The following is a 14,030-nucleotide window of genomic DNA, read 5'->3' as shown; positions in this document are numbered from 1 at the left end:
TGGCTCTACCCCACTAAAGGAAAGCATCCAAAAGCCCTTCACATCTTTAAACACGGTGACAGGTATTCTGAAAATTTGAGTGAGCTTTTTGTCCAGCTGATTTGTTTTTAGGGTTGCCTTTTTTTTCTGTCAATGAGCAATATGCCAGTGCAGTGCCAAGTAAATGTACACAAATGTGTACATTTGTAAACGCTGCTAGCTGTTGCACATGGAGAACAGATACAAACCTCACACTGTGTTTTTTTTTTTTCTCTCTCTCTCCCTTCCCCAGGTTTCGAGTGGCTATCTGGTTGTGGCTTTTGTTTATGTGACTGAATTTGTTGGCATTAAAGCACGAACCTGGGCTTCTATGCATGTCCATGCTTTTTTTGCTATAGGAATTATGGTTGTGGCACTCGTGGGATTTTTGGTTCGGACCTGGTGGGTCTATCAGATATTTCTCTCCATAGCAACTCTTCCCTTTGTTTTGTGCTGCTGGATGCTCCCAGAAACACCTTTTTGGCTCCTGTCAGAGGGAAGATACGAAGATGCACAAAAAGTAATCAATACAATGGCAAGATGGAACAAAGTAAGCACTCCCTGCAAAGTGGCTGAACTGTACTCAGTCCAACACGATGGTCCAGTCAGTGGCAGAACAGGTGACAATGACGCGCCCTCAGCCAAGAAGCACAACATCTTAGATCTGTTTTGTAACTGGTACATTGCAAGAAGGACCATCACAGTCTGGCTGGTCTGGTTCACTGGGAGCCTGGGGTACTACGTCTTCTCCCTGAGTTCTGTCAATCTAGGAGGCAATGAATATTTAAATCTGTTTCTCATAGGTAAATATTTTTTGTACTTTATGTTGTTTCTGACAGAACTAGAACATGAAATTCAGAAATGTCTAGAGATTTGATGGCTATTTTTTAAACTTTGTTCCTTCAGTTATGGACTTTGATCTAAAAATTTCATGTTAACTGTTCATAAAGCTGATTAACACAGGAAGGATATCATGCACGCCTGATTTCACTGTTTCTGAAAAAAAAAAGAAGAATTGAGAATGTGTTGGCATACTAAATTCTCTCTCTCTTTGTGATTGTAAAACCATGTTCTATTTTTCTCCTCTTTGCCCTGCAAGCATCTAGCAGATTCACACAAAAGCCAGGGGCAGCAGATCAGCAGCACAAAATTCATACTGTTCTGTGAGAAGCATAAACTAGGAAACGACAGAAAAAGTTACTGCTATAGTCATGTGCAGTCATAACATACTACATCAGTCAGTCCAGAAAATAGAATCACAGTACTCAAAAGCAATAATAATTTCAGTTTTCTCAGCCATGTATTTTTAATTTAGTCAGGGTGTTCTTTTGGTCTGCCTGTAATCGTCCTGTGGTATGTCAGTTGTTTATAAAGGCTGCTTGGTGCGTTCAAGGCCTGATCTGAAGCTCATTAAGATCAGTGGAAATATCCCATTGACTTCAGAAGACTTCAAATAGGGCACATAGCTGTGAGTCAGCAGAGGATTAAGTCATGTGCTTTGTTTTATGCAATCCAGTGCTCTCAGTGAAGCGCATGCGACTGTCCAGGTACATCAGCACGCAGGAGGACTGGGACTCTCCGGAGTTCAGTTTGGGTTGTCATGTTTTGTTGGATATTGTTACACTGCTGTGGTGAAGAGTGGATGAGTGGATAATTAAATTGTTGTGATGGAGTGCAGTGTGTAAATCACTGTACCCACCTCTTCCAAAAATATTTTAGCAGACTGGCATACAGTGACTAGCTGCCTCTTCTTTTACTGATACCAACCTCAAAGATTGTTTCCCAATATTATAGGTGCATCAACACAGTACACGTGCTCAGTAGAGGCATGCAGCATATTTGTTCTTATATTCTTCCCTGTCATTACACCAGACATAGGAGCATTCTTCATGAGCAGGTTGTTTTAAAACATGTCCAGACAGATGCGGGCTCAATATAATTTTTCTAGGGGCAAACCGTGCTTAAACAGCATTTGTGAACAGTTCTCACCAAATGCCACTCCCTTATGGCTGCAGAAATTTTTCCACGGAAAGAGACATAAGGAAGAGAAAATCTGTGTACACGTGGGATATTGTAAGCAGCTGCCCTCCCTTCAAAGAGTGCCTTGCTGTTTTCTGTAATTTTCCACCCCAAAGAGACTTGGAGTTTCTCTGTGCTGTAAAACCTGCTCCACTTGTCCTTCTTCACCCCCCACTACCATATCCTAGGCCATGTTTTCTGATGTCTGTTGCCATTTCTGTGACCAAACGAGCTGCCCAACACATTGATTACCTCTAGATTTGACGTACTCGTGACATGTAAGGTCAAGCTAACTTCCTAGATTAAATGAATCCCCATAAAGAATGGGGAATGTAAAATGAATATGTGTAATCATGATTTAAACCCGAATAATTTCATACTGACAGGTGCTGTGGAGTTGCCTTGCTATATCATTGCTTGCATTGGGATGGACAAACTGGGAAGGAGAAACACACTCATTCCGTTCCTTATTTTAAGTGCACTGATCTGTGTTTTAATTATGTTCATACCTCAGGTTAGTCACATACTGTTGAAAGTGTTCCTATGGTAGACATTTATTTTATAGAACCCTAAGTCTGTAGATGCAGCTGCTCTTGCTAAATGACATGGCTGATTAAAGGCTTTTTTAAAAACACGGCTGCCAGTCAAGGATAGATTTCTGTATTTTCAGACAGACTTCACGCTATCATTGCTGGAGTCAGATGTAAAGTGTTCCTAGGGCTTCAGCGAACCAGGACTGGTAAAGTTTTATGGACATTAAGTTACCTTTTGAAACCAATTTTTAAAAAAGCAAGCAATAAATACTGCTTTGTGTTTAAAGAAGAGTCACATCTTTTGAAGGATTTAATTCACATTTGAAACAATGATGTTTTCAGGTTATTTATTTATTTGTGATCTCTTTCAATAGGATTTTAATGTACTAATTATCTTGGCAAATATGGCTGGAAAATTTTCAATAGGTGTGGCATTTGGCCTTATATACCTCTACACGGCAGAACTGTACCCAACAATTGTAAGGTAAGAATTTTTGCCAGGCAGGTATTTTTTATTGTTTTGTTGTTATTTCAGTTTTTTACACTCTTGGGCCATATCCAGCAGCTCTTGACATTAATGGCAGTGGTCCAAAAGACAGGATAGGATGAGTTCCTTTGCTGCTTCAGAGTTGTCTAATATTTGACTGTACTGTAAATTCTTATTTATTTTTCACTTCCATGTGCATTGATTGCTTTCACTGAGGAAAGAGAATACTCCGTATTTTCTTATATGTTAGTTATACCTTTCTTAAAAGTTCTCATTCATCTCATAGTCTATGCTGAATGCCGATTGTATTTTTAATCATTATAGAAGTAGCTGAATTTCACTACAAACAACCTAAAATTACATTGGCATAGCAATAGCTTCCTAGTATAATTTCATATTATCCTACTGATGTGATAAGTGTCTATGCATTTCTGATTTTTTGCTGTATCTGCCAGAATTCTTAACAAATATTTGTTCCGTGTGTAGATCACTTGCTGTTGGAAGCGGGAGCATGATGTGCCGTGTAGGCAGTGTGGTTGCTCCTTTCTGTGTGTATTTGAGAAGTGTTTGGATTTTCATGCCACTTGTAAGTATTTATTCAACGGTAAATGTTTCTCATATTGAAAAAGTATGTATGTTACTTTGTTTTCAGGACAAGAGGCTGAACTTTTCTTTTGAAGTTGAATGAACCATTCTTATTCTGAATTTTAGGTCTCATTGTTCCTATTGTTAAAAAAAAATGCAGCTAAAGCAGGAATCACGGAAATCTGAGAAGTTGCTAGGTTGCACAAACATATGTATGCACTGAATCCTAGTATAAATTTGACATATAAATATATTCCACACAATGATACTTTATTTCCCATATAATGTTTGAGAGGTATCTCAGTCCACATTTTTGCTCTGCAGGCCTAGCAGTTCTTGACCATGCTCATAACTTACTCTTACCCTTTTTCAAAGGCATGGTTTTTCCGTTCATGGAATTCACCATGGTGGCTATCTTTTCTTAATATTCTTCTTTAATCTTTTCCCTGGCTTCCCTGGGATACTTTGCTTTTGGAGCAGCTTTCCAATAGATGAAGAATTACTCTGCTTGGTCTTCAAATCTGTCCCATAGCTCCTGAGATTAATGAGATTAATGGTGACTTTGGCAAAGAAAAGAACCTTGGATTCATTGAGCACACCCTAACGTAGATGATTTCCAGGTCATATTACTATTGGATCCTTACCTCCAATTGCCCCAGAAAAAGACAGGTGGGACCATTCCTTCTTGGATCTTGGGCATTTCTTCTGCATTATGTAGCTTCAAATACATTTTAGACAAAATATTTCCAGCTCACAAATATAATATAATATTCCTGCTCACAAATGAATTGTATTTCTTCATTGCAATCCTGTTGTGAGGCATTTGCTGCTTAGAAATCTTTCATTTTTTTTTTCATGAAGGATAATTTATGCCCATATATGCAAAAATACAAACAATTACAAAGCTTACATTAAAGATCAAAGTGGAAAAGATCTTATTAATGGTTTAAAAACAGTCTGAGTTCTTTCAAAAGCCCTTAGAATTCACTGTGACTAGCACATCAACATTATATATAGATTATGCATGTCAGAAGGTGAAAATGTAATGGAATGTGTCTTTGGCCTAGATTCTTACACTAATTTTGTCTACCACATTGGAATTTCCTGAAAAAATGGCATTTTGTCCTTTTGATTTTGCAACTATAAAATCTTAAATTATAGATGCTAGAGATCAGTCTGAGAGAAGTCTTAGGAACTTGTTTTGTTAGTTAGATTAATTACTTTCAGTTGCTTTGGATGAAAATTATTAAGATGAAGCAGACCACAAATTTATTTATTCCCTCAAGCTCCTAAAAACTGTTGTCTTTCTTAGTAATGCCTCCATACTAACCAGGATAGCATCCCAGAAATGAAAAAGAAAACAACATTAGCACAACAGAGCAGCCATGGGAGAACATTCTCTTTCTCTAGTCAATGTTTTTCCTTTACTAGCTGAGATAAGCTTTATCTGTGCAGAAGAGCTGCAGTCAAACCACAGATGATGAATGTCCAAACATGCCAGAGAACAGTGCAAATGGCAGTATAAACAGAGGAATTATTTCAGCTATGAGCAACTCTCAGAGTACAAAAAGTGTCCATAGTACGTGTAGAACTGTGTAGTAGTTAACTGTGAATATATTTTCATTATTAGCTCCTACTATAAAGCATTTGTCAGTTTATTAAGTAGGCTTGTCTGAGGTTAGAGCACAGCTTGCCAAGTCTCAGGTAACGTAAGTGTTTTGGAATGAAAGTGAAATGAAATGGATTACATTTCTGAGTAAACTGATCTGCATCACGCTGACCTATTGTGTACACCACACACTGTCGAGCAGTTAATACCACTATTTGTTTGACAGCCTGCCTCACGTACAGTTGAGCCACCTGCAAGTAATGCAAGCATCTCATTTGAATGCCTATAAATCTTGAATAACTTGCTAAATATGTTTTTCATGTGACAACTTTCTAGAAAACTTACGCAAAGGCAGTTGTTCTATGTATAAACTTGGTGTTTATTGGCTGTTCAGAACATAAAGTATAAATAAAAAATAACTCCACTGAGGTCAGTAAAGTTACATGAATGCAAAGCCTAAATCTAATATCAGTGGTTTTCAGGACAAAATTTAACCTTTTCTCTTTTGTTGCTGATGTAGGGATTTTGTAAATAAGATCACGTTTTTAGATTGGTCCTGAGCAATCAGATGTGGTGGATATAAATATATTTGATTGGCAGACTAGAAAAATAATTTGTTCTCAGAAGTAAAAGTGTTATTTTGTAGGAATATTTAATGCAAATTATCTCTCTTTCTAGTCCAAGTACATTAAGTTCTGGCCTTATACCAGTGTGAAATTAAAATTGTTGCTCCAGGCAGGGTGGAAGACATGAAAAATGGTGGCAAATCTTTTTTGAAGTTACTCATGATAGGTGTTAGAAGCTGCTGACTTCACTGAAGTGTTGGGAATAATTTGAAAGTTTGATAAAGCAGAAAGTCAGATTTCAATTTAAGACCCTGAAAAAAGCAATGAATTAAATAGGTATAGCTGTCACATAAACTTTGATGAATATTTTGCACACTAGTACACTTCGATCCATAAACATTTAGCTCCTTAGCTATATCAGAAAAACATTTTCTGATGCTGAATTATATATGGAAAATATTACACACATACATAATGTATAAATTTGTTATGAACAAAGGGCTAAATTCTGTCCAATGCCTTGTGAAGAAGGATGCCAAGTCTGCTAAAGATCTAAAGTCTGCTGCTTAACTGAATGTAATGTCATGGATAAGGTTGGATACTGCTCCTAAAAAAAAAAAAATGCTGCTTGAAAAGTCTATTCATTAACAAACTGTGACTTAATTGTTTCATATTTTGTCTTTCATAGGAAGTGTTGGAAAATGCTTTATAAAGCCAGGGAGAAAGGAAACACAGGGAATAAGTCTGTGTGCAGCAGCTTTCACAATGAAAAAAAAAAAAAAACAACAACCTAAAATATGGTGGTGGAATACAGAAAAGAATAAAGCTGAGATTAAAAGGCAGGAGAGGTAGTGTGCAGGCATCCAGGACAGTGGGAGTTCGCAGGGGAAAAAGACGTAGTTTCATAAGGAAGGGAAACATGAGAAGAATGTAAAATGTCTGAAAAGCTAACTGGAACAGAGAAGACACATACTCAAAGCACAGAGTGTTGCTTTAATCTTGCTGTCGGGTGTCAATAATGACCCCGTTTTCATAAACTCAAAATGTATGGGTATCCAAATAAATTAGTAATGGTTAAGTTTCAATGTCCTTAATATTCCTCAATATTCTCAATTACAATCTTATGACAGCCTAAAGGAAGTACATAAGAGAGGTTAGTGTGGAATAGCTGACACATTGCAATTCATCCTGTCTTAACCATGGCAGAAGATAAATCTTAACAGGAGAGTTCTGTCACTCAGAGGTGAGACTTTAATGGTTTGAACTATGTTTATAAATATCACTCCTGCCATGTATATGTCTGCAGTCTGCAAGGATTTCCCTCTCTTTGTCACTCAGTACCATTTCCTCTGGTCCTATTACTGTTGAACCGTGTGAATTCTGCTTCTCAAAAGCTTGCTTGAAACAAGCTGTCCCCTTCACTCAGGGGGAAGGAAAACCAGGACGGTGCATTTGCATGAAAACAGCTCTGTGCAAGGTCACAATGGAGAACTCCAATTTTAAAGCTGCTTTCTGACCTGAGGAGAAAATCCCACTTAGATGCAGATGGTAGCTGGGTGGTTCAAGCACTGTGTGAGGGACACAAGCACAGTAATTCCAAATGTCCCCTCTCACACTTGGAAGGCGAGTATTAAACAAACAGGACAGCCCTGAGAATTAGGGCAAGATAAAGATAATACAGTATCAAAGTACACAGTCATGAAATGGAAAAACACTGAGGCCAGGCATGATGTATTGTGTGGAAGCATTTGAATCAAGAGAGATTTGGATCATTTATCATCTAAGATTGGAAGAATGTCAGGGTTTTAATGCCTGTTCTGTACTGCAAAGGAGGAAAGTGAAAATTGTTCTCACTGAACATGGCACAGAAATGCACGGGAAGAAGAGAGAGTCCTGGAGCATGTGCATGCTTCTGCATCTGCCCCACATGGTCCTGGGCCTTGCTCCATCATGCTGAAGCGTGCTGTTGTTGAGGTAGCTCGTACACCATGGACAAATCCAAGAGGTTGCCACAGCATGTGTCAGCACCCCTATTGGATCTTTGATGTCAATTCAGCAAATTATTCCTGTTGAGAGCTACATTATCTGCTGAAGTGCTCTCCTAAACAGGGATGTACACTTCTGTAGCTCCAGTCTGTACTGAGAAATTCTGGTCTGGCTGCACACAGGAGGAGTGGGTGCGCAAGTACAGGGGGAGAGGTTCAGGAGCTAGAGTAAGAATTGAGGTTGCAGGTGGCAGAGATAGTTCAGGGATTTATCTGTGAATGTGCATGTAAAGATAAATGTATGCAACCCTAGAATCCATTCGTAAATACATACCTGGTAGTAGAAATACCAAATGAAAATATACGTATTCTCTTTTCTCAAACAGAATTATTGCTCCTTGCACTGTATTGATCCCTTATGGAACAAAACACTTCACTTTCTCTTTGTTAATTCTGCTGCATATCTTTCATTTGCAAAACAACTGCAAAAAAAAGTATTTTCACTGTATACTATATTCTATACAGTATACAGTCAGCATTTAGACTTATGATCTTTACATTACTGTTCCTTGAGTTTTATATTGTGTACTCTCAAGCAAAAGCAAAGATGTGCGTAACTTGAAAGACGTTTCTACCCTTACAGCTACTTTTTGTTTCTTCCAGTTACTCGTTGGAATCATGGCTCTGCTGAGTGGAATATTAACAATAATGCTACCAGAAACACTTGGAAAACCGCTGACTAATACTTTGGAGGAAGCTACAGAAATAGGAAGAAACGAGAAAAGCTGTTCAGAAAAGACTCCTCCAGCACAGAGTGGTGCAGCATTGGAAAAGATAGAGATGTGTGGTCCAGAAACAGTTAGCCCTGAGAAATAAAGCAAGAACAAAATGGCTGTTCCCAATTTTAACAGTTAAATAACTTATAAGATCATTTTATTCAAGAAATGTGACTGTTCTGTACTACCTGTGCCTTTTAATTTGTAACCAGTCTTGCTTTTTCAGTAGAGCAAATTTATGAAACCTTTTCTACGTGACTGAGGTGCTGCAGAAAATTTGATGAGATTTCTAGATCCCTTCTCAAACATACCTAGCCCTTAGGAAACCTATCTGACTTGCTGTGACCAGTTGGAAAGATTACTCTAAATTTTGGAACCCAGCTGATTGTCCGTATGTAAAAACAGGCCAATTCCTTGCTTCACATTTTCTGCAGTTACACTTGTAAACCCACCACAAAGTGCCTTGTCCACTCTTGTCCTTTTGCAGTTGACAGCTACAGACTTGAGACTTCAAAACACGGTGAACTCAACACACAGTTATAATTCTAGAGAGAAGCCTTAGCATTGCATCAAATCATACCAATAATTTCAAAGTTAAATTGATTTCTTTTCCTTTTTTTTTTCTTTTTTTCTTTTTTTTCAAATTTGCTACTAGAAAAGCTGCCATTTCTAACAAAGAGAAGTATTCTGTGGAACAGCTTCTGATTGAAAAATTAAGTTTGCAAAATGTGCAAATAGTTTGTATACTATTCATTCTGTCGAATGGCAAATGTATTTTTATTAGGCTTAGAAAAAAATATTCACTGGGTTTATTGCTGTTTTAGTAAATTCTTTTTAGTTTAGGTAAAACTAAAATGCCTGATGCATTTGAAAGTCTTACTCATTCCAGGTGGTTATTTCAGTGCACCCCTTCTCGCTTTGTTCAGCTCAGGTCTAGCATCAGATTCTTCCTGAGGTTTAAAAGCAACACCAGCAACTTTGCCACATGCCTCTATAAAGGCTCAGCCCTTCTTAGTCCTCAGTGGAACAGAGCAAGTGGCACATGAGCCTTATTCAGGCTCTCTGCACAGAGGTGGACTTAATTATTGATGACAGATTAGTAGACGTGGTATCTGCACACCATTTGTATCAGACTCCATAGACTTATACTGAGTCTTGTATTGAGTCTGTAGCTCCATTTTAACTTACACTACACCAAATCAGTCATGAAAATACAAATTAAAAAAAATGGTAGCTTGAGGACACCGAGTTACCAGTGTTTGTCCAAGTGTCTGTAGCTGTCCCACTGTGGCTACACCTCATGTGTGTGTCAACACTCACTTGCAGGTGCAGCGACCATGCCTTGTGACTGTGGACCACAGAAAACTGATAGATAGGAAAGCATTATTCTGGCTGCTAGTTTTATGGATTTCTGTCCCAGCTTTCTTTTTTTTCGGTCTACCTCCAGACCTGAGAGTTTATTCTTTGCTTGTGAGTCTGTAGCCTCTTGGCCACCCTTGTTTGAGGAGTTTGGCACGGCAAGCTTCTGCATGTTGGGGTTCAGACAGCTTGGGTTGTGTGAGCCCTGCCACCCCTGATTTGAAAACAGAATTCTTCTCATCTTAGGCACCTACTCATATGCTAGCTGACACGATCTCATCAAAACACGTCTTGCCCTGTTTACTTCTTTGACATGTACCCTAAATTCAGACATCTAAATTACTGTAGATAAATATTCTATGTGCTGTATTGTTCATGTTTTTCTGTTATATCTGCAGAGGCATATTAGTTTTAGTGACTTCTGAAACCAAAATAATGATTTATATCCCCTTGTAAAATATTTTTTTCTTCACTGCACTGTCCTGGAGTGGAAGTAGCATTTTTGGTACTGCACTTCGGATTTGATCCTATACTATGTGAGGACTAACGTGCTTTGAAGCCCAGCAAAAGTCAGGCAGTTTAAGTTTAGAGTGTTTCTCGGTGATAAGTAAAGCAGAAGGGGGTGTGTACTCTCCCTTCAGTTATGTGAGTGTCCCGGTATCTGCAGAGAAAACTTCAGAAGAGAACTGCATAGAATAAATACTGTGGCTTCTGTCCAGATATATTTTGCTCGGCAAAAGTATGTGCTTAACCTTACCCATGTGAGTAATCCCGTCATTATTCAGAGGAGCACTTGAAATCACCCTTTGATGGCTACAGATAGGATTACTCACAGGCTGTGGCTTTCTGTTTTGCCGAGGAGCAGACCCAGTACTCTTCCACTGCTTCCAGATCCCCCCGCCCCGGTTCCCAGAGCAGAACAAACGTCCTTATCTGCAGGATCTGTTGCCAAACCCTGCCTTAAACAAGGGCTTAACCACACCAAAGAATGTCATGCAATATCCCTAACAGGGAACGAAACTGATACTGTCTGGCATTACAACCGCTGTCCCGTCAGAGCTCCGAGCAATTGCAGTATTTTGGGGTTCTTTCACATGATCCTTTTTATTTTGTCATACATGGTCCTATCTTAAACTCCTCAGTCTGGAGTACTGGGGGCAGTACAGTGTGTTTGAACAAGGAGCAAGTAATCTGTCTGCTTTGTTAGCTGCAGAATAACTCATCTCGGGGTCACACTGCTAAAGTACAGTTACATGTTCTTGTGACCTGAGGGGTTCAGAACCAGGTCATCTGTCATTGGTGTATCTGAGGTAGAGAAAATAAGAAAAATAGAGAAGTCTTAAATGCGTGATAACACCGAGTAATCCTTACAGGCTACGATTTTAATTATGACTCTAAAACACAGTGCAGCTTGATAGTTTTTAGCCCTTAAGGCCAGTTCATCCTGTCACTGAAGTCAGTTGGTATTCGATCTTTGATTAAGTGAGACCTGAATTTCCCTAACCCAATGATCCTATATATATATATATTACATATTTCCCCAGGAAATAAAATGTTAATCATTCTCCTGGTACACTTTTTGTGACTTTATGCATGACCAGCTTTGAGGATGCTCTGGGGTATCCTTTTCTTTCAGCTGAGGAAGCATATGACTGTAAAAAAAGGAAATAGCATGTGTGTATATGTACCGGCAGAATTTCTGTTTACTTGCTTGCATTTTCCATGTGGAGAAGAATGTTTAACACTAGTCATACATTATAAATGTAGCATAGGCAGAGTGAGTTGATTTACTTCTCTTAAATATTCACAGATGATCTAAATCCTCTCAGAGGAGAGCACTGGGTTTGAGAACAAATGCTTCTAAGTTCCTTGGGGGCATATTTTCTTCTCATGGCTCATGAAAAGAATTCATTTTCATCTTTTCGTCTTTTTTTTTTTTTTTTTTTTTAATCTGAGTCCTTCAGTTCTTTTATGTTTGTATTTGTCATCTCTGTCTGAGTGCAAATTTATTGTGCTGGTCAATGGCTCTGGAGATATATAATGGTTTTATGAGATATTGGATTAGAATTCTCATCTATCTTAATTGCTGGTCATTATTGGAACAATAATAATTTGTTTTATCCTAAAATTGATATAATATTTTATTAAACAGGCTTGCAATTTTTTAGGCACATACTTTCTGAGTTAAAAATAGGAATAAGAGCAATTACCATGAATTTAATGATAACTAAAGGAAAGGATTAAGGAAATGTATTTACTATTATGAATCTGTATTTTAAAACTATGTGAAAAGATTTGTTTTCTACTTTACTAGCTGACGTGATTTTCGATTTAAGAAAATTTTAACCATGTAGAAAAAAAAAGCTCTGCAAACTATGTGCACTCTGTGTTGAATGCTTCGGGAGTGTCTGAACAAGGGAGTGAACCCTGCCTGGGGGCTGAGAGGTTTTGGGTAACAGCTCTGTGGAAACCCAGGGCGGTCTGGCACCCCAAAAAGGGGTGGAGGTCTCACTGGCATCCTCCTGCATCTCTCCCGGTTTATTTTTACCAACTCCTTATGTGCAGTCACTCAGGAAGCCTCCAGAGCGGGGGGCTGAGCAACACGCAAGGCCTTTGCGTGTGCCTTTCACGAGGGCTTATGAAATGCAAGGTCGCATGTACTGTGGAGGCACGATGCCAGAACGGCATTTGGGGCTGCTAAAAGGAGAGTCTGGATTCATCCGATGCACTTGCACAAACATATCTTAAAGATGCTTGCCTGAATCCTGCAACAGATTTGTAGAAGATAAATTAAATTCAAAGATTAAGAAGAAAATGGTGAGTGTAGACAAAAGAACAAGTTTTTGCCATGAAGGGAAATGCAATCAAGCTGTATTACATTGCTTCATCCCTTGTGAAGAAGAATTAGAGCACATAAAAAATGCTAACCTGCCCATTTTGTACCAGGCTGTGTACCAGACGAAGTGTGCCTTTTGGAAACACGGGAGAAGTAGGTGTTCTTGGGGAAGAGTTTATTTGCCCAGACTATGTGGGTTTAATGCAATATACGTGACTAATGAGTTTTTAAATGTGTATTTATTATCTGCAGCCACATGCAATAATAAAGACAAGCACATTATTTAATCGTTACACCCGTATGTAATTTAATCAACTTCCGACACTCACCAGCTCTCCGTTTGGTGCACACTCCTGGCAGGAGCTGGGCTGGTGCTCTGGTGTTTCATGGACACCCCTCCTGCCACAAAACCTGTGTCAGTCTTTATTTTGCCAGTGTTTGTATAGGCTGGCTGGGGCAGTAGTCTCTAGGACAAATTCAGTAGTGACTCCCAAATTAGTGTAGTTTGCACCAAGATTTTATTAATCTTATTTATTCTGATCAAGTTACACCCGTCACTTGGCTTCATCGTGCGTATTTTTGATGGCTTTGTATGTCCCTGCCAGGTGATTTAGGTTCTTCCCTGAAGGTAACCATAGTGAATGATTCTGTTAAGATAAACGTTTACAGGAGATGAGGAAAAACAATAAGAACAGCTCACTGAAAGCCTGTTCAAATATTTGCTTGCTAAAGATGAGACATCTGAATAATCTCTGATACTGATTGCAAGAGAACAGAGTTCAATGATGCTGAGAAAAAGCCTAAAAATGGGGAAGTGTCCTTTGCTTATTATATCTGACATATTAATCTGACTGCAAAGAGGTCTGGACACAAAACCAGCTCTTTCAAATAAATTACTAGCCTAGGTTTATGGATAACCAGAAGCCGTGAGGAATCACTTCCCCACCTAGTGACAGATCAACTCTCCTTCTGCATTCCTGTCTGACCCAGGCTCGGATTCTGCTCGGGTGTTAGTTGCAGTGCTCACAGGCACCTCGTTATTCATGTTGCCTCCTAATGTTTCTCATGGGCTTGCACAGGGCTAGGAAAAACCAACACCAAGGGGCAATTGATTATTTCCATGGTCTCGTTGCCACTGATGAGAATGAAACGTGGTTTTCACTGAGATGATGATGGATATAGCAAAGGAACCAGGGATAAATGGATGATCTCTGAGCAATATTTTCACAAAGCTTTTCAGTAGGTGAGTCAGTATTG

At 38.8% G+C, this 14,030-nt stretch overlaps 1 protein-coding gene across 3 annotated transcripts in view; it reads left to right on the top strand.

The window, feature by feature from the left end:
- Positions 1 to 12,935, top strand: part of SLC22A16 (solute carrier family 22 member 16) — a 33,565-nt gene extending 20,630 nt beyond the window's left edge. For all 3 annotated transcript variants that reach the window (XM_084285207.1, XM_084285208.1, XM_084285209.1), the window contains exons 4-8: positions 272 to 821; positions 2,424 to 2,551; positions 2,945 to 3,054; positions 3,544 to 3,643; positions 8,466 to 12,935. In XM_084285207.1, the coding sequence (XP_084141333.1) occupies positions 272 to 821; positions 2,424 to 2,551; positions 2,945 to 3,054; positions 3,544 to 3,643; positions 8,466 to 8,678 (1,101 nt within the window). In that variant the 3' untranslated portion in view covers positions 8,679 to 12,935. The remainder of the gene's footprint in view (positions 1 to 271; positions 822 to 2,423; positions 2,552 to 2,944; positions 3,055 to 3,543; positions 3,644 to 8,465) is intronic.
- Positions 12,936 to 14,030: the final 1,095 nt, after the last annotated feature.

Source organism: Netta rufina, assembly GCF_964035555.1.
Source record: "Netta rufina genome assembly, chromosome: 3".
Lineage (NCBI taxonomy): Eukaryota > Metazoa > Chordata > Aves > Anseriformes > Anatidae > Netta > Netta rufina.
The sequence above is the reverse complement of the archived record's forward strand: the minus strand, read 5'-3'. Positions and strand labels throughout refer to the sequence as shown.